The sequence below is a fragment of the Eptatretus burgeri genome, chromosome 9 (genome assembly GCF_056783735.1).
Source record: "Eptatretus burgeri isolate ZD-2024b chromosome 9, Ebu_testis_v1, whole genome shotgun sequence".
Classification (NCBI taxonomy): Eukaryota; Metazoa; Chordata; class Myxini; order Myxiniformes; family Myxinidae; genus Eptatretus; species Eptatretus burgeri.
The window spans coordinates 83,681,693-83,707,486 of NC_140969.1; the positions used below are offsets into that span (position 1 = coordinate 83,681,693).

The 25,794-nt window shown below is 41.0% G+C and overlaps 1 protein-coding gene across 11 annotated transcripts in view; it reads left to right on the forward strand.

The window, feature by feature from the left end:
- LOC147020482 (regulator of G protein signaling 7-like) overlaps positions 1 to 25,794 on the forward strand; it is a 151,539-nt gene that overhangs the window by 57,666 nt on the left and 68,079 nt on the right. For 6 of the 11 annotated variants that reach the window (XM_085895845.1, XM_085895849.1, XM_085895847.1 and 3 more), the window contains 7 exons: positions 1,539 to 1,635; positions 2,768 to 2,818; positions 11,401 to 11,507; positions 17,389 to 17,440; positions 17,607 to 17,671; positions 24,070 to 24,146; positions 25,238 to 25,319. In XM_085895845.1, coding sequence (XP_085751971.1) covers positions 1,539 to 1,635; positions 2,768 to 2,818; positions 11,401 to 11,507; positions 17,389 to 17,440; positions 17,607 to 17,671; positions 24,070 to 24,146; positions 25,238 to 25,319 — 531 coding nt within the window. Of the gene's footprint in view, positions 1 to 1,538; positions 1,636 to 2,767; positions 2,819 to 11,365; positions 11,508 to 17,388; positions 17,441 to 17,606; positions 17,672 to 24,069; positions 24,147 to 25,237; positions 25,320 to 25,794 lie in introns of all 11 variants that reach the window. The other 5 variants (XM_085895853.1, XM_085895854.1, XM_085895855.1 and 2 more) reach the window with 2 other exon arrangements.

Genomic DNA, 25,794 nt, shown 5'->3' on the forward strand with positions numbered 1-25,794 from the left:
GAGTACTTGACTGAATCAGGAATTGATTTTTTAATAATTTTTTTTCGTTGTCCGATTTAAACGAAACTTTAAACTGCACACTGCAGGCAAATTGTGAGTAAGGTGGGCCGATAATTTTTTCGCTACCATGTACCGTTTTGGCTGTATTTCGGGAACATACATACATACATACATACATACACATATATATATAAGATGAGAGTTTTACTACTATATCGATAGATAGAAGATAAATATCCATTGGGACCATATTCTGTGCAGAGCATTGCCTTTAAGTGTGTCTTCCTCAGTGTCGGCATTGGTGCTGCACATTAAAGTGGGCTATTGGGCACAATCCTGGACAGGTCACCACTCCGACACAGGATACGAGCAAGCTGGTACTCATTTTGCCGACCTCAGAAAGAAGACAGGAAAGAAGAGTCAACCTCAGAAAGAAGAGTCAACCCCACCTGGTATTGATTCAACACCTAAGTGGGATTTGAACTCAAGATCCTCGGATCCCAAGCCCACCACCTGAACCATTAAGCTAACACCAGGCATAAATAAATATGGGCTGCCGTTTAAGTCCGTACAGCAAAATTACTAAAACAATGGAGGCTCTGACATTATGTCTTTTTTTCCTTGTTTTACAGTCAGTGTGTTGAATTTATGGTACTCAGATGGACTTTAAGCCAGGTGCCCTAGCATAATATAGTGGTCGTTTAAGATCCCACAGTGTCTTTTGTGGAAGACTTGTAACATTATTGCCAGCAGCCTGAACAAATGACAAATTCCTGCTCTTACATACATGGCGCACTACATCACTGGCACAGCTGCATCTGAGCGATGATGCAACGAGTGGATTTAATTTCCAAAACATTGCTTTCCAATCAAGCGCTCAACATTCCAGTGGAGGTGTCCGACTCAGGGCACTAATGCAGCTATGCTCTGACAACAAGGCACTGCTTTGACACTGATCTGCCTCTAGATGCTCATCATCATCATCATCATAATCATCCTCAGAAGGTTGACAGGATGAATCAACCCCACCTGGTGTTAATTCAACGTCACAACAAGGGCTTGAACTCAAGACCCTCAGATCTTAAACCAGTCACTTTAACTGTTCAGCCAACACCAAGCTTGCATATTGGATTCTTAGAAATGACCTGATCTCAGTTTTGCATTGAGGTTGAAAGATGTCCTCCATTGGTGATGTGAAGTGCACATTAAAGTGTAAATGGTACTTTTTGGAGAGTGTGGAAGAAAATTATGATGTACATGGAAGTTTACACTTTGCTTGTCTTCTTTGTGTTTTGTTTTTCATCACATAAATCAAATCTTATATAGGTGGCACTGTGTTGATTTGTGTGTCTGTCATGTCATAATGAGCTCATTTAAAAGTTCTAGTTTTGAATATGAAGGCGCTGCTTTTGTAGTCCACTGAAGTGGGGAAGTTTGAATTGCCAAATCAAAAATTATCACAACCTTGTGCTTTAATCACTATATAAGCCCTCATCCATAAAATTGAAAACTATAATTGCTCATGCTTTTTGTTTCAGATTGAGAGCATTATCAAGAATATGCAGAATGAAAAAACCGGAGTGCCTATAAGAAATGTCAAAAGTTTTCTTTCTAAAATCCCAAGCGTCGTCACAGGTATTTGTGTATGGTACTTCCTTTTGACTTTGATCATATAAGAGTCTCTTTCTATGTTTGATGGACCATTGACACATGACCAAGTTTTCACATTGAATGTGAAGCCGAAACATTTTGCACACCAAACAGACCTGCTCACCCGTCTGTCATCATGGAACTACTTGTTGGAATCTACCTGCTGCCTCGGCTAGTATGATAGTCGAGGCTCGAGAGGAAGGCACAGTCACCTTTAAGCTGTCGAGCTTTGGCTCGAATCCTGATCCAGATGTAAACTCATCCCAGTGTTTCAAATGCAGGGCAAGGCCTCGATGTGTGTGTACTGCCTCTCGGATGGATGTTAAGCCAGGTGTCCCGTTTGCTAGCATTAGTTGGTAGATGTTAAAGATCCTACGTGCGTCCTTCCTCAAGTGTCGGCAAGCTATCACCAGCACCCCATGAACAAATTACAAACTCCTGCCTGGATTGTGGGTATCAAATGGTTTGGTTCGGGTATCCCTTGATACCGGGTTACATGTACTGCTTGCTATCGCAGAGTGTGGTTGTTGCTCCGATACTTAAAAAAAAAAATTCATGTATCCAGGCTGTTCGCATGTCACATGATGATGAGTACGTACTGTTTTGTTGGAGTGCTTAAATATGGTATTGCACCATGTATTTATTTAATTCAAGACTGGGTTTAATCCCCTCATGCTTTGTAGCCTTCTGCGCCATACAAATGCAAATAGTGGAATGATGTGGCTCCCCAAACTGCTTCCATACAGTATATCCCCTTTCCCTCCCTTCCCTTTATACTCCTCTCTTCTCAAAATTAGGTATTTCCTATTTTCCCCCACCTTTCCATTTTCTTTTCTCAAATTATCCCCTTTAGCTCTTCCTTGTGCACATAATATGTACATTTGCCCGTTGGTGAGTTTGTTGAACCCCCAATTTCCTCTCTGCTATTTGTTTGTACCCACAATTCTTTGCTCCACCTACTCGATTCCCATTAGACACCTGCATTAGAAGAGATCACTGGTTCGGTTTATCACATCATCGTGTTTGCATTACACGTCGTTACCGCATTGATGACATGATAAACCAAAACCAATAAAATTGTATATCTCATTTGTTTGTTTTGTTTGTTTCTTTTCAGGAACAGATATTGTTCAATGGTTGATGAATCAGCTCAACATAGACGAACCAGGTAACGTTTTATTGTATCGATCATACTTTAGAATCCCAAAACGAGCAGTTCAAGCTTTCAAACACTCTTACTTTCTCGGTCCTTTCTGCTTTTATCCCCCAGTCGAAGAGGTATCCTAAAGGAAAGTTTTTCACTTTTTCTTGACAGAAACATTTATCTTATTTTCTGAACCTTAACATCAAATTCTCTGGGAGTATTCCGTACCCTCATAGGACCTTATTAGGAGTCGTACGGCAGCTTTAGCTCGATGGCTTCTTGTGGAGCAATTGCATCACTTTTGGATTACAGAAGGATGTCTGTGCTCCTCTTCACGTAGTATTTACGGTTAATTTAATGCGTTTTCAACGACGTTGTACAAGGTCATAGTATTGAACCTTTTTTGTGATACGGTACATTTTTAGCTCACCAGGAACATAGTTCAGGTGAGGTATTAGCATCGTGCGGTGTCAGTATGTATAGTAGAGGACCCCACCATTGAGTCCGGGACCAATTTTTCAATGCAGATTCTGTTAGATGGGGCCAAAAAAAGAAATTTTAGCGAGGGTACCCCTCTCAAAAGTGCGGGCTAACTCCACCAGGGGGCGAAATTCAAAATTGCCGCCCAAAATCAATATTGTGGTTCAATTTCACTTTAGTCGAGAACATTCGTTTTGGTGTCTTAATCTATGTTTTTGGGATCAAGGATTTCAAATCTGTCAATGATAATTATGTATATGCAATACCAGAGGGCGTTTTACACTATATTTGCCTATATTTGGACTTTTTCCCACTCTCCGACATATAACTAGACTGTACAACCCTGAATGCCATCAGCCCAGTTAAAAATGCAGGAAACTGATGACATTTGACAGTTAACTTATCATCAATTCTTAAGTCCCAAAGTGAAGGTAATGTGTGTGCACAACTTTTGACACAGCTATATCAAATACTAGTAAAGGTGCCCGTCTTCGACGGGCATCACTGGCAACATATGGTAAAAGACAGATAGCATGAATGTATTTTAAACAATATATTATCTCATTTTTATCCATTGATTATCATTCAGGTTTTCCACTTCGATGACATTACCACGTAGTTTAGTGACTACACAACGTGTACCATTCGTGAGTTCCAAAGGATCCATAGAGCGCATTAAAATTACAGGGCACCCTACTTTAAAGTGATCCAAAAGGCCGGATCAGTTTCGTCTACATATTCATATCTTGTAGATTTTAGCTGGTCAGAAAGTCATGGTTTTATGAAGAAACTACAGCACATGGAAAGTGCAAATTAGTCAGCTCTGAACTCAACTGTTTTCTCCCCAAATGGAGCGTGATTCTATGAGCCAAACTCATCTTAGTGGTCCTCTAAAAAATGGGAAACATTTTTATTTCTTTTTTGTGCAATAATTCCTCCCATTTTGCAAATGGAGAACATGAACTGTTTAACTACCATAATCATCAAAACGAATTTTGAGGAGCCTCTTAAGGAAGACAATAATATCATTACTATGCATGTCAAAGTTTGTTTCATTTCATGCAGTAACAAAAATCTGATGGTGGAACAAAAAAGGGACGTGCCGAAATATTAATATAGATTAACTACCATAATCATGAAAACAAATTTTGAGGGGCCTCTTAAGGAAGACAATAATATCATTACTATTATATATATATATATATATATATATATATATATATATATATATATATATATATATATATATATATATATATGTCAAAGCTTGTTTCATTTCATGCAGTAACAAAAATCTGATGGTGGAACAAAGAAAGGGGCATGCCAAAATATTAATATAGATGAACATACATGTACTTGTCATACTTGTCATAGTTAAATTCTACTGAATTAATCATTCTCTATATCACTGTAATCATCATCTTCAATATCACTCTCATCAGACGTTGGCATCTCCTCCTCATCTACACCCTGTATTGATTCTCTTAAGTCCTTTGGTAGAGCTAGCTTACTATACCTCTGGGGTACACATTTTCCATTGTCCAGCCTCCACCCACTGTTCAGTGGGGATGGAATGAGCTCACTTTTATCCAAGTTGAGAAACAGGTAGGACTGATATAATTCACTCGCTGCACCTTCAAGTTGTGCGAATCTCTGTCAGGTGGTATTCTAGATGTGGACTTCCTTTTGAGATGCTTCCACTTCTGAGCTCTGGCTTCACAAAGTGTTTGGCTGACTTTGTCACCATAGATGTATCGCATTGTGAAAATGGCCATGTTGTCCAGAACTTCATTGGAGGCTGGAATTTCATTGCCAACTGACTGCAGAATTGGTGTGGCCTCTTGGCACACTCCTTTCTCAAAAACCGATTTTTTGCCATGACCAAAAAAGGCAGCTGTGGTATTACAACTACTATGCACATACAATGGTATGATGACATCAGCAACATTCTTTGCACAGAGGGACTGACGGTCAATGATGGTGTCTTTGCGCTTTATTCCGAAAATGCCATCATTCATGTGAGCAACATGAGCAGCTAGCATCATAACATCAGTATCTTCAGCATCCAGTATGACTGGTACTTGAGAGTCAACTTTGCGAATCTGTGAGTAGATGAAAAACATCACAGTATCTGCCTCGATGTGATTGCACTTATAGTCAAACACTTTAACCCCTCTGGTGAGATTCTCACAGTCAGGCCCGACGGAGTAAATCAGTTCTTTGTTTGTGAGGCTGGTTGACATAATTCTGAACTGGTTCTTTCGAAATACTCGCAACCTCTGTTTATTGCTAGGATGACTGAAGAGGTCAGAAAGTAATTTTGGTGATGGGAAGTTTTCCTCTGCTCTGATGAAAATGTTTCTGAATCGTCCGTTACCATTTTTACTTGCTCGCATACTTCTCTCACTGTCCTTAATAGTATATGGTAAGTCATAAGGATCATTCACCAGGATAAGTGTGGCAGTGGATGTGTGACGCCACAGTATTAAAGAGAGCATGTTTGAAGCATACTCAGACCAAGTGAACACCTCGCCATCATGTTTATTCCGTTGTTCAGCTGATGGAAGAGATAACCCCCACATGAAGCCCGTGTCAATTATGGCTACGTAATCACCTGGGACATGTTGAAGGCTTTCCAAGTCGAGGACTTCAATCAGCTTTGACTTCTGAGTTTTCCTCATTGTGCCATTTATGTTAAAGATTCATAAGCATTCATCAGTGACTCTGTACTCCATTACATCTGCCCAAACAAATTTTTTGTTATGTTTCTCAGCCATTGCAATGATGGATGCCATTGCTTTGTTCTCCATTTCTTCAGATTTTGCAGGTCTTTTGTCTTTTTGTTCATTTGTTGGTGGAGGATTGCTGAAGCTTGTTCTAGAATTCTTCATGACACTTGCATGGAAAGACTTGGTTGCTGAGAACATTCGATCTTTGCAAAATGCTGAGAACTGATTTTCTCCATCATCCCAAGCTGACTCAAAGTCCTTGATAAGGTCATCTGAAGCAGGAACACCAGACATTAGAGATCTCAGCTCTGTGTTTTCCACATTGAAAGGGTCACATTCAAATTCATTCATACACATTTGCAAATCCTGTACAGCCTGTTCATCAAGTTCCAGTCAATTTCTAGTATTTTCACCGTGTGCTTGTTCAGATTCACTGGATTGGGCAATTCCATGCAAGGATGACCTGACCCTGTTGACACTGCTTACTGTACGGGTATGTGTGAGCAGCATTTTCTCATTCTTCAAAATCTTAAGCCATCCAGCCTTCAACTTTGAACCCTTGTTCATACTCATCTCAATCCACAGGTCAAGGGGCAGACAAGAATATGGTTTTCCTGCCATGGACTGGGCAAACAGACCACCTGCCATAAACTGAGCCTTGTCTTCTGGAAGACTTTCTATTTCCAGCCAGAATTCTACCAGCCATCTCCCATCGTTTGTGTTATCATGCACTTGCAGCCATGGAATTATAAGTCTGACAGATGCCTTGAACTCGCCCCAGTTCTGTGTTCTCAAGGCATAGAAATTCATCATTAGAATTTCAATCATGTTCAGGAAACTCAACCAGAGCCTTGTCATTGGGCTGTCACTGCTTTCCAATCTTTCTAATTCCTGAGAGACTACACTCATAACTTCTGGCTCTCCTTCCAGGAACACATATGCACGTTGACGTTCTTCATCAGAGGTTGATTTGTCCTGAAGTACCTGCAGACTTGCTTTTATTGCATCTGATTGTACTGTGTTGCCATTTTCTGCTCCAGTTTGGACAATTTGTCTCATAAGGGTCTCGTATATCAGTCTTAGACACCTCATACCATGTTTATAGTGCTTGCCCTTTAAAGCTTGGTCCACTGAGCCGTCTGCAATTACTTCTGCTGCCACTAATAGATCTGACAAGCCTGATCCCTGAAACCGTTTGTTCATGGCAGATATGAAGGAGAAATGCATGTGGAAAGGCCCAATGAAGGGAAAGATGGCACCAAATTCCTCTGGATGTTCGTACTTGATCTGCACAATGTGGGCATACACAGGTTGATCACCAACCAACAGAATGAAAGGCATGTTCTTGGCTTTTGCTGCTGCAGCGACTCTGCACATTGCCTCATGTACTACCATCTTGTTAGGAGGACTTGGATATGTAAAGAAGTAGTATGGCTTACTTTTTGTCACAACAGGTTGAACTGTCATCTGGAAACCAGCAAAAGCACCCACTGGCTGTGACTTAGGGGACTTGTCAGAGTAGTTTCCATCAAGCCATACAAGTGTATGAATGACCCCTCTCTTTCGCTGCATATCAGTGTTTTGTGGTGTCAAGTCTAGTTCTGGTCGTACAGCTGGTACACCTCGTTTCATTGTGGTGTAGGGCTGAATAACATGCTGATTCAGACATAACGGCTTGACTTCTGCAGACTTGGGGATCTGAAGGGCCACCTCTGGGCCAGGTGGAACATTGATAATGTTTTCCGGCGATACAAACATAACATTTGTATGATGAGATGTATTAGTACCAGTCAGTGTGTCATGTGAGAAGTCATCATTGTCCATGGTTGCAGCACCTGGAGTATCCTGAGAAAGTTCTTCTGGGCAAATGTTGTTTTCTGTGATATCATGTTTTGCCCATGCGTCATATAAATGCAGTGCGTCTTTGTAACTTGTGCCAAAGGAGAAGCGTTTAAGGAGGTCAACAATTTCCCTGCTCCTCGTGAGAGCATGCATTGTTACTGAAAGTTGTACCTGAAAAGATGTTCTGGTACCTGAGATGAAAGATTCAAGCACTGATGCTAGTGCGATCAAGGAAGGGTCTTCACACTGATCGTCTGCAGTGTACCTTTGACCTTTTCTCAACTTTTTCAGAAAGTGCATTAAGACTTGTTGCTGCTCTTCCTTTTCTACTAACTGCTCGACGTGTGGTGGCCATGGCAATTTAGATCCTTTAGCAAATTTAGCTCTCAGCCTTTGAGCAGCTGCTTCAAATTATTCCTCATCACTGATACCACAACAGTTAAGTGCTGCTTCAACATATGATCCTCCCGCTGACAGGTCCAAAACGAGTGAGCTTCTGTTCTTTTGCAGTCGGTCATGAAAACCTATTTTCCCATGAAATTCGTCTTGCATCATTGATTGCAGTGTAGAGGACTTCACAGTAGTTGTAAATCTAAAGTTGTTGAGTATTCTGGTATAATCATTAAGCAGACTTTGTAAAGTGCGAAACTCATGTTGTTCAAAGATAACACTTCGGACATGCTGAAAGAATTTTTGTTTAACCTCGGATGGGTGAATATAATTCAGGTGAAATTGCTGATCAGTCAAGTCATCTGATTTACGTGGAATATACTTATTCCAGCAAGAGCGATGATAGCGAATCTCAGCTGCAAATGGGTCAGGAGTAGAGTCTATCAAAGCTATGAGTCTGTTTCTCATACTTTCATCTTCAAGGTAAACTGTATGACATTTGACAACATTCCACGCATCCCACTGCTGGATGATGTGCCATTTGTTTCTCCCAGGATGCTTTGTGTCTTCAGGCAGCATACACCAGACACACAAGTTTTTATCATGCAATTCACCAAAGCTGGAACGTAACTTTCGCTGATTTGAAACTGTGTTTTCCAGATTATTAGATGACGAAGGTATCTGACGATCAGGACAATTTTCAGAACTTTTTTCTTCAGATTTTTTTCATTTATGGGCCTTGGAAACTTGTCTTTACTAGCAATTTGGGCCCTACACAGTTTGTGGTAAAAGACTCCTTGAAGACCATTTTCCCATTCAACCTCATCATACACTGAGCCATATTTATCTAGTCCCTCCCAGTTCTTAGCGTGATTTTTCAATGTTTCCCAGGCTTCAATTGGCGTGTTACTCTTGTCTTCATCGCAGTCTCCTTGGAAAAGGATGCAAATGCCAATTTCTTCACTCCCTCGTTTCTTCCCTCTGCTTTCTCTGCTATCTGCCATCTGCAAAAAAATGTCATGCATTAGGTAAATTATGTATCATGTAATCTATTACGAAATTTAGAACCTTACTTGTTATTAAATAAAATATCAACTTGAAACTGAACATTATATAATGCTTTATTATATATTTTAGTAAATATAAAGTCGTATCTTTGGTGGTGTCAATGATTTATTAACTAAATATATAATTAATTACATTTTGGATGTGTTTGTGACTTAACAATGATAAGGATATGTATCATCAATGAACAACATGATTGAACAAAAGTTTAAGAGATGCTTGCAAGGCCTGTCAGGTCATTTTAAATTTTCTACGTCATCTCGACTTTGTCATCGAGAAACCGGTAGGTACTGGACTACGATTTTGTACATGCACTGCAGATATAGACTTGCCAGCTGGTTTATAGAATTACATCCATAATAATAAGTATTTAAATCTGACCATAGTGTAATGTCGGCCCCAAAACTGACAAAAAAGTCTCCGTATAGGCATATATATTGTAAAACGCCCTCTGGTGTTGCATATACATAATTATTATGGTTAGATTTGAAATCCTTGACCCCAAAAACATAGATTTAGACACCAAAACGAATGTTCTAGACTAATTAGAAGTGAAATTAAACCACAATATTGATTTTGGACGGCCACTTTGAATTTCTCCCCCTGGTGGAGTTAGCCCGCACTTTTGAGAGGGGTACCCTCGCTAAAATTTCTTTTTTTGGCCTCATCTACCAGAATCTGCATTGAAAAATTTGTCCCGGAAACTTGGTCACGGACTCAATGGTGGGGTCCTCTACCAGTAAGCACTCAGACCTTCTTCTCTGAAACTACACACACAATTTTGATGAAACCTGACCACAACCTTCATCACTCATGATGTGTTCACGACATTAAAAAAAATTAGTGTCTTGCTCTCTATGGGGGTCCAATTGGGTCCAGGTTTGATCCCCTCCCCCCGCTCCCCAAAATAGGTATTTGCTTTCTTCTCCTAAACTACGCACACAATTTCGATGAAACTTCACCACAATCCTCATCACCCGTGATAATAAAACGAATATTCATATTTTCACCAAGTTTTGTAGAACTTCCAAGGACCAAGGCCTCCTGATGCATTGCAAATCACAACAATTTTTTTTGCAAATTAAGTTGGTCAATTTAACGGTCAAAGGTCATTATGATTCTGGGATTGCTACTTTTGACTTCTTCTCAAAAAGTATTCACCCGATTTAGATGTAACTTGGTAGGAATCATCTCTGCATGGTGCTTTCACAAGTTTGTTCAAATTATGAGATAATTTACATATTTTGTGCATAATGCATGCCTACCAGTGGTTCCCTGGTTCCACTAGGTGAGCACAGGGGCACTGCCCCTATTATTTTTTTAAAAGAATAGGTGCACACATCATCATCTTCACTTCGACCTCGTCCTTCACTGTTTTGGAATTGTTTAACAAACAAAATCTCGTGCAATATGTCGGTATTTTAAACTTTCTTGATTCTCCAAACATCTGTCTTATGGGTGGTTACCTTTGTCTGTTAGAAGGTATGTGACCACTCTTAGCACGTCCTAAATGGTGCTGCTTCAACTTGGCTGAATATCATTTGCTGATTCTTAATCACACATCAGCTATTAATTTCATTATGCTTGAAGAGCGAGATTCTTTGCCCAAGGATAATGAAAATGTGTTTATAATGTGACCATATTATTAACATTTTAATTTTATTTTAAAGGATTCATTTGGTCTGTGTACACAGGTGTCTTTTATTTCAGTGAAAACCTCCTTTTTCTCCCGTACAAAAGACGAACGCTCGAAACGTCAGCCACATGTAGTTTCCCACAGCAGTTAACACAGTTATTGGCTTTTGTTTATTAAATTTCTTATTAAATTACCAAAAGCCTTACCAATGTAATCAAAGAGGTAAATGAAAATGTTCTGCTAAAATGAGATTCATTTTTTTCACTTGTATTTCTTGGTACCATCTCCGTTTCCTTCCTTTTCTCTCTCCTTTCGACGTGACGTTCATCTTCCATCCCCATTCTATATTCACTTTGTTTATTGACTTTATTATTGATTTTTCATAACCCTCACCCCTCATTCTTTCTTTTTCACCCCTCCACTATCCAGAGTAATGCTTCCTCCCCACGTCTTGCATTTTCCAGTTGAAGCCTTGCACCTCGGCACACTCCTTGCAGCACATGGATATTTCTTTCCCATCTCTGACCACGTGCTCACTTTAACAGAGGATGGTACTTTTTATCGCTTCCAGGTGTGGTGCATTTGGCTACAATCAGCATATACACATGTGTATACACGTATATTTACCCGGCACACGTGTACCGGAAAGCGGAGTTAACCAATTGGTTCATGTCTGCACGTCCGTCTGTCTTATCAGTTCATGATCATTAGTTTATGATGCAGGAACAACTTATTTAAATTGAATGTTATATTTGGAACACAAATCAGAGCATGAATAGGATGACAAGTATGATGTTTTACCATACTTCGGCTCTGAATTTGTCCCAATCGCGCATGCATAAAGAGGTTTAAAATAATATTTTTACTCCGTCTGGCTTGAGTCAATCAATATTGAAAATCATTCTAAACAGGAAACTTACTGTTTTTAAGGATGTCATAAAGGACACTGGTTTTAAAAGCCCTGAATTAATTTATTAATTTATATGCCTTTAAACCCCATTAAACCTTTTATTTAAATTTAGGATCAATGGTATCTCCCGTGGTGAGACTGAGTCTTTGGGCCACTCACTCTCTCACCGAAGGCAGGTCGGTGGTCTTTCGGTCTTCTACCGTCTCCTCTCCGGCCTTGCACTCACTGCTCTGTTTGTAATCTGTCCCCCCTACGAGAGATTCCTCAGGGCGCTCATGGTCCACCAAAAACCCCCTTCTGGTGAAACTGCCAAAATCAAGAACCACTGCTCACCTTCACTCTTTCATTCCTCTTTTTTCCCACCTCTGGAACAAACTCCCACACCCTCTTCAATCCCACTCTTCCCTCCAAGTCTTCAAAACAGCTGTTCACGGCCATCTCTTATCTTCCCCCATCCAAAATTTTGATCTTCACTACCCCTGTTAATCCATCCCAATCCCACGTCCTTCATATTCCCCGTTTTCCTTCCTGAAAGTCCCTGTAGTACCGTTTTGTTTACCCTGTGTACCCTGCTCTATCCCTCTCCCTTCCACGGATATCCGATTGTCTCTGTTCCCCATTATTTTGTGCTTCCCTCTCCCGCCCCTCTTGTCTCCTGCCTTGTTATATGTTTCTGTGTATTAGCTCTTACACGAGCCTCGACATGGCATCCAAAAATAATAATAAAAAACCAATGTCTTGCCAAAAGGTGACCACGTGTGACTACGAGAGATTCCGATGAGAATCGTTCTACAGAGTGACCATGAAAAAAAAATCCATTTTTTCGTCATGATGTTATCAAATGACGTCATAGTGTCAAACTTGTTACAGATCTGGAAAGCACTCATCAAGGGTTTTCATATGAGGTATTACACGATATGGTACCTAAGATTTCAAAATTTGACCTTGGGGTCAAAATATTTCGACCTTAGGCGCTAACCATGAAGGTCAAGGCCAATCGCCACCAAAAACTAATCAGCTGAGTGCCAGACCATAAACTACATTCCCATAAAGTTTGGAGATGATTCGATTAAAATTACTCAAAAAATAAGGGTTTCGGCGACCTCCATGATTTACCGCAAAGTGACCTTGACCTTTGACCTTGACCTTTATGTGTGCTGAAGGGCATTGTAATAATACCACGATATGTGTACCCACAAAAGTTTCCGATGAGAATTGTGCTCTACAGAGTGATATAAAGGTGAAAAATCCAATGATTACAGACAAACAAACAAAAAAACTTACCAAGTAACAGATCTTGCAAAAACTTCGTTTTGGCAAGATAATAATAAAAAATAAAGTTGAATTATATGCGTGAACACTGTAGAACAGAAATCGCCTTCATAATACTTCCTCGAACCATGATGTGTGTATGTATGTGTGTGTATATATATATATATATATATATATATATATATATATATATATATATATATATATATATATATATATATATATATATATATATATATATATATATATATATATATATATATATAATGAGAGGGACAGCATTGTGGTGAAGAAGACTCTGCCAATATGGCTGCATCAGTAGACTTCTGAATTTTTAAAACGATCTTTAAAATCATTATTTTATTAAAATTGAAGTATATATGCTACATGATCACGGTGTGGGGTATCATGTTCTATGAACTCCTTAGTTTTGTTTACGTTATGTTTTTATCAAATATCTACTTTCCTCCTGAAGTAAACATCCTATCAAAGTATTGGAATCCAAGTAGAATGAACAACTTGTCTTGCTGGTGTTTATGTGCGTCGGCAGACAGGTATAATGATGAATGGAATCAACAGGACATTCATATATATATATATATATATATATATATATATATATATATATATATATATATATATATATATATATATATATATATTGAGACAGAGAGACAGAACGAGAGAACACTCTGTGCAGAGCGTTGGTGCTGCCTCAGCAGTCTCCTTGGCTATTGGACATAATCCTGGCCGGGTCATCACTCCTACACAGTATAACAGCAAGCTGGCACTCATTTTGCCGACCTCGGAAGGATGACAGGCCAAAACTATAAAATACTGGTTTAAAGCTATTTGCATGGGCTAGTAACTTGGCAAACAGGATTGCAATATCTTTTTGTTGAATCTGAAGACCCAATTTCTGACAATCTTTTCAACATAACCTATTTAAATGTCGTGCTTTGTCAAAGTGGTGTCGGTAGTCTTTTATCTGTATGTCTTGTGTCTTCATGTACCTCATCACTTCCTTGTAAGTATATTCATCTTGTGTTTTTTAAAAACTTTTGCATGAGATTTATCTGCAGAGAAAGATAACTTCAAGCAGTTCATTCAAGGCAGTGAACAGTTTGACAAACGCCCTAATTTCAATTCACCATTATCAAATGGAAGACCAAATATTGTACTGTGTTAGTCATCAGAAGGAACCCAAAGAAGTAAAGAGCAAAGATGGAGTCAACAGGAGGAACCTGGATAGGCGACTCCTCTACCCATTAACCCATCCAGGCACAGCCAAGTGAACCCTACGTGTTGGTTCAACTAAGTTCCACAACTAAGTTTAACCGACACAGCTTTGTCATGGCTGTGATTGTTATTTTATTTGCCCAGAAATCTTGGCTCATGGAGGAACAAAACAACAGAAGACAGCAGGGATTCACAGACTGACAGATGATCAAAGGGGAACAGGGAGACAAAGCCACTACACATGGGTGGCAGACATGAAAGGGATGGGAGTGGGGAGTATGGGAGGGGAGTTGTGAGTGGATCATCAGGAGTGGGTGTGGGATAAAGCATGAGGTAAATTTGGGCACCACTCTTGAACGACTAGAGGGAGGGACGAACTCAAGACCACAGATGCAGGGAGTCGATTCCACAAATTCTAGAAGAGAGGAATTAAGGAATGGAGGTGAACTTTGACCTGAGGAAAAATGTGTGGTGTGACCCGAGTTGACGAGGATGCATGGTGTTATCATTGTGGTGCAGCCTGGGTGTGGGACTGTGGGAAAAGATGGATGAATGAGCGAGGCCAGAAGTTAGGTCACAGACATCTGAGAGTGCACCATCCTGCCTGCTATGGGCTAGAAGCAAACTTCAGGTCTTGGCCTCCTGCTGAGAAATGCCAATTGCGCAGAAAATCTTGGACTCGATTGCCCCCAGGGAAGCAAGATGGGAAGCAGCAGCACCAGCACAGAGTGAGGACCCATACTCCATGATGCTTTAGATGAAGGCCTTAACACTGTAATGAGCTCTCAGCAGATCGGAATGGATTTGTCTCTGTGGATAATACGGAAACATTGATCAGCCTTAGAGAAGCCAGACTCCAGGGACTGGCCCACTTCCAGGAGTTGACCACGTAAGAAGACTGGGTGGTGTAGGATTCAGAAGCTCCAATCCTTGCAGAGAGAGTGAGAGCATGGGGTTGACTTGCATTGAAAGATATGTTCCAGGTAGATCACCAACAGCTTGTCTTTGTCCACAACTATCTAGATTTATGCTGCAACAGTCTGCTTTGCCCTCTACATCTGCATAGATAATTACATTTTTGGTTCATGAAAAAATATTTTCACAAAAAATATAAGTCACCACTATATTCGTTATTGTTGTGTGTCTGTCTGTCTGTCTGTCTGTCTGTCTGTCTGTCTGTCCTGGGCATAGCTCCGTGGGTTTTGATCCGATCCTGATGAAATTTTGGTGGGAGGTTTATATCATGATCTAGTTGTGTTTTCCTGAAAATGGGCGTGGTGTGCCCATTATGGGCGGAGCTACACCCACAAAACGTGTTTTTAGGGGGTAGCCAATTTCAATTTGCATCTTCTCCTAGGGGGTTTGTTGAATTTGACAGGGGTTTTGGTATTTGGTTTGCCCAATGGCATCTGCATAGCCTCACGGAGCTTGATTTTTCATTTTCGTCCCAAGATCAAGGTCGCAAGGTCACGAACTTAGAAAATTGCGATTTTGACATAAAAAATTCTTCTCTGAGGGGTTTGTCGAATCTGGCAGGGGTTTCGGTATTTGGTTAGCCCAATGGCACCTGCATAGCCCCACAGAGCTCGATTTTTCATTTTCGTCCCAAGGTCAAGGCCACAAGGTCACAAACTTAGAAAATTGCGAATTGTGTTTTTAGGGGGAAGCCGATTTCAATTTGCATCTTCTCCGAGGGGTTTGTCGAATCTGACAGGGGTTTCGGTATTTGGTTAGCCCAATGGCACCTGCATAGCCCCACGGAGCTCGATTTTTCATTTTAGTCCCAAGGTCTCAAGGTCACAAGGTCATGAACTTAGAAAATTTCGAATTTTGACATAAAAATCAGATGACCGCCCAAACTTTGAGAGCTAGGATGATAATATTTTTTATGCATAATCTTGAGGTCATTCCCCACCTCAACTCTTGAAACCATTTTGCTCTATCTCGAACACCTTGCCCGTGGCGCCCCCTTCAAGTTTGTTTTTACGCTGATTTCATCAAAGTATGGGTAATCCGATGAGTGTGAAATGCCATATAGCCTATATGACGTTATATTGTTCCTGGAATGTTCCAGAAGAAGTTTTGCACCAAAGGTCATAATCCTTGACCTTTGACCTTTAAAGTTCACAAAGGTCAAATTTTCAAAGTTGTGGGAATCGAACTGGGTTTTCGACCTTCTTTGACGAATTAACTCCATTAAGCTATAGCACGTATCCTGTTTCCTTATTGTAATGTCCACAACATTGTTTTGGGACCTTTAACGGTTATGCAAAGGTCAAATTTTTAAAGTTGTTGAACGAAACCGGATTTTCGACATTTTGCAGCAAATAACCCGTCACCCCTACCACATCATGTTGATCATTTTTATAACTTGGTCAAACATTATCACATTGTCTCATCCTTGACTTCTGAAGCAATCTACATCGTCAAATAACGCTCGTGAACCATCGTCGTCTTCAGACTTGTTATTTTAAAACTCAATACTTTACTTGGATTGTGAACTTAAAACCAAATCAAACTCTTTAATGTCACCTAATCTGCCTCTGTGTGGATTTGTTTGTGTTCTAATCATGTACGTTTTCTCTGTTTAATAATGAAGGCAGTTGCTTTTAAAATAATATCAAGCCTTTCCCCAAAGAACAAAACAACATTTTCACAAAATATTACGTTCATCATTCAGGATCCGAGGATCCTGAGTTCAAATCCCACTCGGGTGTTGAATTAATACCAGGTGGGGTTTTATTGCCTGTCATCCTTCTGAACTCGGCAAAATGAGTGCCAGCTTCCTGGTATCCTGTGTCGGAGTGGCGACCCGTCCAGGATTGTGCCCAATAGCCAAGGAGACTGCTTAGGCAGCACCAATGCTCTGCACAGAGTATGGTCTCAATGGATGGATGGATTACCTCTGCCACCTCAATGAACAAAATAATACGCTGCATCTGTCAATCGACATGGAGTTTGGTAGTTCATGATATGCAACCTGCTTTGTAAGTGACGATAAAAATAGTTTTTGTGCTGTTTTTGTCTGCAGACCCCTTACTTTTGGCTGTCGAACTGCTGGGAACCCCAGAACATAGACTATGGTATTACAACAGAATATGTAATTGAACCACAACTTTACTGATCAGAAACTTTCAGTGACACCCATGCATTACAATGGCTCACCAATGGCGGTGATTCTGACTCCATGACATCGGGGTTGATGAAGTAGCCCCCATCATTGATTGCATGCTCTGTGATGTGTTTCAGCTGTGTATCTTTGCAAAAGAGCTATGCAGAACAAAGCAAGACTAGAACTGGCTGATTATGAAGCAGTAAGTTTGTACGCAAGTCGATTACTGGTTGAGCTCCAGACCAATAGATCATGCACCAATTCTCTGATGTTGAGTTACAGTGACGTCACATGAGCAGATGACAAATGGGGCTTCTGGGACGCCCATTCAAATGAATGGGGGGGAAGGGAAAAATTTTCTGACTCAAACCCCAAAAGCTCAAAAGAGACTGATTTTCTCCCCACCTATCCCCTTCCCTCCCATACAAGCAAATGTAAAACTGAAACTCATTTCCTCCCCCTCCCATACAAGCAAATGTAAAATTGAGACTTACTGATGAAAACACTTCTTTCCTTTCATATTTTCATTCCACTCAAAGAGCGAACCAACGAATATTAGTCCATGTTCTACTTCAGGGAATAACTTAATTTTCTTATAACATTCATTTCCATCAAGTATATTCTCAAAGAATAACTTGGAACTTGGTTCTTGGTTGAAGTGTCTTTGTTGAGCAGAAATGAAATGATAAACTTCTCTCAATGTTCTTGTCCACCTCCTGAGCCACATTATTTTGAGATCGTAGTAAATTGTTTTTCCATTGTCCAATTGATAACCATCAAAGTTTTCAGTCCATTCAAGGAAATTAATTTTTACAGCGCGTGCGCTGGTATACAATTGCACCGGGTTTGAAATGTCCCCGGTGTCTACCATGTCTCTGGTGTCCCCCCCCCCCCCACGCGCCTCAAGTGACAGCCAATGACGGCCATCCGGTGGATGGCAGTGTGTAACCTAGATGGAAATGGCGACAACTGACGGAAACAATTGACGGAAATACCTGAGTATTCTTGGGCCGACAACTGACGGAAAAATCCGGAGACTGCCAATATAATAATAATAATAATAATAATAATAATAATAATAATAATAATTTGCCGGTTTCCGCATGAACTACACATTAGATTCACACAACACTGCCTTTTTTCAATGGAAATTTGTGAAAATTAAAAAAAAAAATTTGTGAAAAAGATGATTATATTAATAAAATAATAAATATAACCTTTACCTCCAGAAGTTAGTGTCATGTCAGATTCCTCCAGAAGATTAAGTTGTGTGTTTGGTTCATCCAGACAGGTGTTTAAACTGAATTTTTTTTTTTTTTTAATCACGAGTCAAAGACATACACACACGTACACACACGTACACACACGTACACACATGTACACACACACACACACACACATTGCTGGAATTATAGATAGATAACCATGAGGGACATGGGCACAGAATACTTCCTCATTTTCACAGAATGACTGTGCTCTTAAAAGCACTTCCCCATTTTACAAAACCAAAGGAGGAATAGCCCATTCTTTCGTGCTTGAAGAGATAAAATGAATATACTCGATGGAAATGAATGTTATAAGAAAATTAAGTTATTCCCTAAAGTAGAACATGGACAAATATTCGTTGGTTTGCTCTTTGAGTGGAATGAAAATATGAAAGGGAAGAAGTGTTTTAATCAGTAAGTCTCAATTTTACATTTGCTTGTATGGGAGGGAAGGGATAGGTGGGGAGAAAATCAGTCTCCTATTTTGAGCTTTTGTGGCTTGAGTCAGAAAGTTTTTCCTTTTTCCCCATTCATTTGAATGGGCATCCCAGAAGCCCCATTTATCATCTTCTCACACGTTGCAATTGTTGAACACAACATGAATCGTGCTTTGTGTAAAGTTGCTTGTAATGAATTGTATTGTTGTCGATGTGTTTTTCCCCTTGGGAGATAAACTGAGAATGATATTGGAACAATGGACCTGGGGTAGACTCGAGGTCAAATCCTCCACCCCGGCCAATCACTAATTTAGCAACGGATTGTTTATTGAGTCCGTACCCCATCCACAGGGAAAGCTGAACAGATCTTTTCTTTGGTTTCCGACGTACAGAAACTCTAATGATATTCTGTTCCCGATGGTAATTTCCCTGTCAACTAGGACTTTGCACCAAATTTCCAACGGCCGCGAGTTAAACCCATGCTGTGGTTATTACTCCAAATCACAAACGACGCATCAGGCTAACACTCCAATGATGGTAACAGGTTTAACAAGAATGGCACTCTGGAGAGCACATACCACCGCCAGGCTGAACAGTTTACATTTTGTATCCCACTGAAAGGCCGGATCTAGATCCGGATTCGGATCTTCACCAAAATCTCATCAATTCATCCTTGTCACGCACTCAACCTGCCCAGCAAGTTTTGTCCAAATCCATCCGTAACCTTTTGAGATATCTTGCTCACAGACAAACAGGGGTGAAAACATAACCTCTGTCCACCTTCAGTGGCAAAGGTAATCAATGTTATTATGCAAAATGGAACTGGGAGAACAAGGAGAAAGGCACAGGTATCACAATAATTATTCACTCTCAACAAATTATAATCGACACGCCCAGAAACTTAGATGGTTTATCGCGTTACCTTATCTCTTTCACACGCAGATATTAAGACCGGGATAGGTGACAAAACAGAAGAGAAACCTTGTCCACACGTGACGCCTGTGTGAAGACGGTGCTGCAGTTAGAGCGGGGGGTTCTACTCTGGCAGAGATTGGGCAGGAACACACGGTCTGGCGGGCTGTGTCTGGCTTCATAGTCTTTTGGAGTCTGCACGTTTGTTCAGCACTGCTCGCTGCCCGCTCCAAGCTCTAGGCTAGGGGTGGGGAACCTTTTTCCTGTCAAGGGCCATTTTGATTTTTAGAACATCCTTCGAGGGCCATGCAAAATTATTGAACACATATATCGGACTCACCTAATGCGATGGCTGGAACTGTTTCTCTTTGGCGAGGTGTTTGGTGTCAGGTGGTAGTGATGATGATGCTACTCGCAGCTGGTTTTGCAGGTTTGGGTTAGTCAGTCTTGAGCGGAACCGAGTCTTTGCAAGAGTCAGTTTTGAAAAGAACTGCTCACAGCTGTAGATCGTCCCAAACAGTGATGCAAACTTCAGTGCACGTCTCCTCAGAATGGAAAAATCCTCAGCACGTACATACAGTTTGTAGAACTCGAGCAAAGGGAGGTTGTTGTACCGAGCTTTGAGCTCGTCATTGCTTTGCAGCTCAATGATTTCGTGTTGTAGGTTGTCAGGCACATCAGCTGGTTCCACATGAAACGGCGTGGAAAATATGTTCAGTTCCCTTTGTTTACTTTTCTTGTCCTGGAACCTCTCTCCAAATGCCTGGAGGAGTTTTGCACACCCATCAGTATATTCAGATGTCACAGCAGGCTTTTGTTCTTGCATAGTGGGAAAGTGGACAGTGTTTCCCCCTTTCCAGTTACACTTGCCACAGCTTTAGTTTAGCTTCAAATGATTTCATATTTGATTGCAGAGAGCTGAGAAGCTGGTTGGGACCTTGGAGCTTGATCTTCAGCTCTGACAGGTACTTGGTAATGTCCACCATGAAGTCCAAATCACACAGCCACTTGCTATCACTCAGTTCCATGACAGGTTTCCCCTTCATCTCCATGAACTGTTTCACTTTTTCTCTCAGTGAGTAAAACCGTGTGAGCATATTTCCGCGACTCAGCCACCGCACCTCACAGTGGTAAACCAGATCTCCGTACTCTGACTCGAGTTAACACAGTAGCTCCTTGAACTGGCGGCTGTTCAGCCCTCTGCTTTTGATGACGTTTATGGTGGAAACGACAGTTGTCATCACATTTTTGAGCTTCAGGGACTGTGCACACAGATTATCTTGGTGTATGATACACTGGCATACAACTAACTCACTTGGATCGAGACTGAGATGACTCATTTCTTTTTTAACCAATGCAGTCAATCCCTTTTGCGCGCCAACCATGGCTGGGCCTCCATCCGTGGACAGGCCACTTGTCAAACTGCAGTTCGAATTTGTTCATAGCCAAAACAACTTGCTCAAACAAATCCTCACCTTTGGTGGTGCCATGCGTGGCTTCCAAAGACAGTCACTCCTCGCTCGTATCAAACTCAGCTGTAATCCCCCGCACAAAATTGGCTAGTTGGGCGGTGTTTGTTATGTCCGTTGTCTCATCGCAGGCCAGAGAGAAAAACTGGAAATCTCTTGCGGTGTCCTTCAGTGTTTTCTCAATATCTTGTGCCATTTCAGTAATCCGATCTGAGACAGTTCTTTGAGACAAACTGACACTTTGGAACAATTTTACTTTATCCGGTGCGATCAGCTCCGCAGCGGCAACAAGGCACTCCTTCACAAATTCTCCTTCTGAATGCGGCATCAGCTTCTTAGCGATTAGCTCACTCACCACAAAACTAGCATGCGTAGTGTTGTCTCGGTCAGATTGTGGTCTTATGAAGACTGCTTGTTGAGCACCAAAACTCCTCTGAAGAGCGTTAACTTTATCCAAGCACATTTGTCCTTTCAACTCGTCCAGTTTAGCACGTTTCGAGCTGTAATGACGCTCGAGGTTTGACTTTTTCATCACCAAGAGTGCTTCCCGACAAACTCGGCATACTGGCTTGCCTTTTACTTCCACAAGGAAATAATCGTTTGCCCATTTCTTTTGGAAAGTGCAACATCCCGCATCTACCTTTCTTTTCTTGTTAGTCGCCATGTTTGCATATACTGAATGAAATGATGACACATGAGATTACGCGATCACACATTACGTTACACACGTGCTGCATTCACTGACCTGAACGTGAAACAGACAGATGACAGCTGTCCGTTTTTAGCTGTCCGTTTAATTTATCTTTTTAGGAAAAAATAATCGGTCTGTAGTTTTTTTTTGTTTTGTATTTCTGAGGTTGCTTTTGTTTATTTTTAGCGAACGAAGTGAGCTTCATACTTAACGCGTGCACATGAGAGAATAGGAAACAACAACAACAACACAATACCATGGCAATTTGGAATCTGTGTGGTTGGCTATGACCCTTTTGCTTCCATTTTTGTTTTGTTTCTGGTTTTTTTTTTTTGTTTCCGGTTTTTGTCATGGGGAATGATGCATGCCGGGAGATAAAGGCATCGTCGGAGACATGAAAGACCCAAATAATATCAGACATGGTGTATATTTCCTCCACTGATTTTAATAAAGATATCTCCCGCATCATCAAAAAATAATTTTTAATCATGATTTACGTTATTTGATCGCTGATCCCGAATCCAGGCCGAAGTAACCGGAAATTGCGTATACAGTTGTGAACAAGTTATAGGTAAAGTCAGAAGCGAATGCAAGAAGAATTGTACATTCGCTTCTAGTATTTATTTTTTTTAGATGAGATCCTGTTCTAGGCGGTGTAGTTGTTGTGAAGGTAATGTTAAGGTAATATTTATTTTTTCATAGCATAAAGACTTTAATTTGATATATTTAAGAAGTGAATGTAAGAAGAATTCTACGTTCGCTTCTAGGCTTTGCCTATTCCATATATGAATTGCCTCGCGGGCCGGATCAAACGGTCTCACAAGCCGTATACGGCCCAAACGCCGGAGGTTCCCCACCCCTGCTCTAGGCCAACTCGCTGCCTGTTCTGATTGCCGCTCGAGCTCCTCTCCTTTCAACTGCTTGTTCTGACTGCGATGAATCAACTCGTCTCAAGTACTCCAACCAACTGCTCATCCCAAAATGCCATGAATTGACACCACCCCTCGGCTATTCCGAGCTTTCGACTGTGTGCCGATTGGTCCACCACCCGGCCTCTTGAGCCTCTCAATACACCTACCGTTGCGAGCGGTTTCGGTTGGTTGTGGTGGTTTTGGTGATTCTTACCTTAACGCACAATCGCGATTCAGTTGACTTTTAAAGAAACACATAGACAGATTACATCGGGAATGATTGAGATGATTAATAAGGGGGATTGGTGGGGACGCTTGTAGACACATTACGGTGGGGAGGGGTGATAATTAGCATCTCCTGAACAAACTTCGAAACGTGCTCTATCGTTTTCACACAGAGACCACACACTTAAGCCGAACATGTACTAATGTTATAACTAATCTATTTTAAACCTGTTACACCTTATTCATGTCACCACAACATTATGAAGTCCATTACATCATCGGTCTATCTCACATGTATCTGGAATTTTCCGAGCCCGTGCTTATGGATCTGAACGGTGCAGTGTACTGGCTTGGTAGAGGGTGATGGGTGAATGAACATAGAACATGGCACTGCCTTAATTAACCAATCGAGGGGGAGGGTCGGGGGGGGCATGGGGAGTGCATGCACTTGGGCGATAACAGCTCTTGTGGGTGGAGAAAGGTGCATTTAATTCTCCCTCTTTAACCACAGATTGTTTCTATTGGATATATTGAGCAATACTTAGGATGGAACAATTCCACAATAGAAATTAATAGATTGAATTGAAAATCATCACAGTGTCTCTTTAAATCCAATTATGGTTACGGACCTGTGTGGAACTGAATGCATCCGATATATGACTCGTTCTGCTGATTTTCCTTGCCCTTTAGGATAGCCTGGCAAGGCTTCAGAGACTGTTCGCACGCAAGTGGGAATTCATCTTCATGCAGGCCGAGGCACAAGCCAAGTGAGTTCATCGATACCTCTTTGTCACCTCTCACTGCTTTTATTCACATAGTTAAGATTATATTCATTGCCATGTTCAATTAAATATTTATTCTCATGCTGATGACCCAATCCCCCTTCGACATGCCACGACGACACAACCTGACGCTTTACCACAGGATATGTTGACTTAAGAAGTCATTCATGATCTATGAGACCATAATTTGGTCAAACCTTCTTGCCATTCATTCCTCTTGGAGTTTATTAGTTATGCTCAACAACCGTCTCAACATCTCACCAAATTGATATTTCTGTTAGATTCTTCATAATCGATCATCACTTCGGAGAGAAGAGCCTCTGTATTCTACCGCCTCCTTTTTGGTCTTGCGCCCTCTGCCCTCTCTTGGCTCTGTCCCTTCCAGGTTTCTGCAGGGTGCACACGGTCTGTCTGTAACCCTCTTCTTGTTAAACTCCCAAAATCCAACCTCATTGGCCACCTTCATTCATTTGTTTCTCTTTTCTCGCTCCTGTGGAACCAACTTCCCCATCTGGTCAGTCCCATTCTTCCCTCCAGTGCTTCAAGACAGCTGTTCACCTCTTCCTCAGGTCATCCTCCATCCATACTCATCATCTCTTCTACCTGAAATTAGCCCATTTCGAAGCAATCCTTTTTCAGGTTATTGTGATCCCCCCCTCCCTTTCCCCTTTTCGTTTGTTAGTTGTTGGTGGTTTGTTGTTTCCAACAAACCACCTTTGGTGTTTGTTGTTTCCAACAAACCACCTTTGGTGTTTCCCCATTTCCCCTTTGTTCACTTCCATTCTGCTCTAGCTCTTCAATGAGCCTCTATCATGTATACAAAAAAGTGTGGTGATCAAACTGTTAGATTTTGACTAGCCTTGGTGGGTGATGTAATGGGTAAAACACCTGCTCTGAGTCTGGGAGTCAGTGGTTTGAATCCAAGTTGAGTCAAACCAAAGACTTTAAAAAATGGCATGTCCTGCTTCCTTTCTTGCATTTAAACCATTGTGCAGGCTTGATGGGCCAATGGCCTACTCCTGTGTTGAAGATCCTTGTAGGGGAACTCATTATTATATTCCAAAATTGTTTCACAGGGTGGACAAGAAGAGAGACAAGGTGGAAAGGAAGATATTGGACAGCCAAGAGAGGGCATTCTGGGATGTGCATCGTCCAGTGGTGATTTTCTTTTTTACAATTTCTAACTTTTATCAGAGCTCAGGCTGAACCATCAACTTGGGGGGGAGTTGATATTTAGCGGCTGTGAACGAATACTCACAGATGAGTTGTGCACACCCCTCTTCACAGCTCCGGAGACCGTGCAGTTGTGGACATAAAAAAGTAAAGTTCTCCAAACTTGTATTATTACCTTCGCATTCTGCGAAAGGTTATGTTTTGGTCGGCGTGTATTTATTTATTTATTTATTTATTTGTAATCTTGTGATTCGTATAACTCAAAAAGTATTAAACCGAATTGCATGAAATTTGGTGGGATGATTGGTTATTAGCCAGGAAGCATTCGATTAGATTTTGGGATCGTTCGGGTCAAAGGTCAAGGTCACACAAAGGTCAAAATCGTCTTTTTACGATAACACGGTCAATTTTTAATCAATTTGCATGCAACTAACGCCAAAATGTTCAGAATTCAATGCCT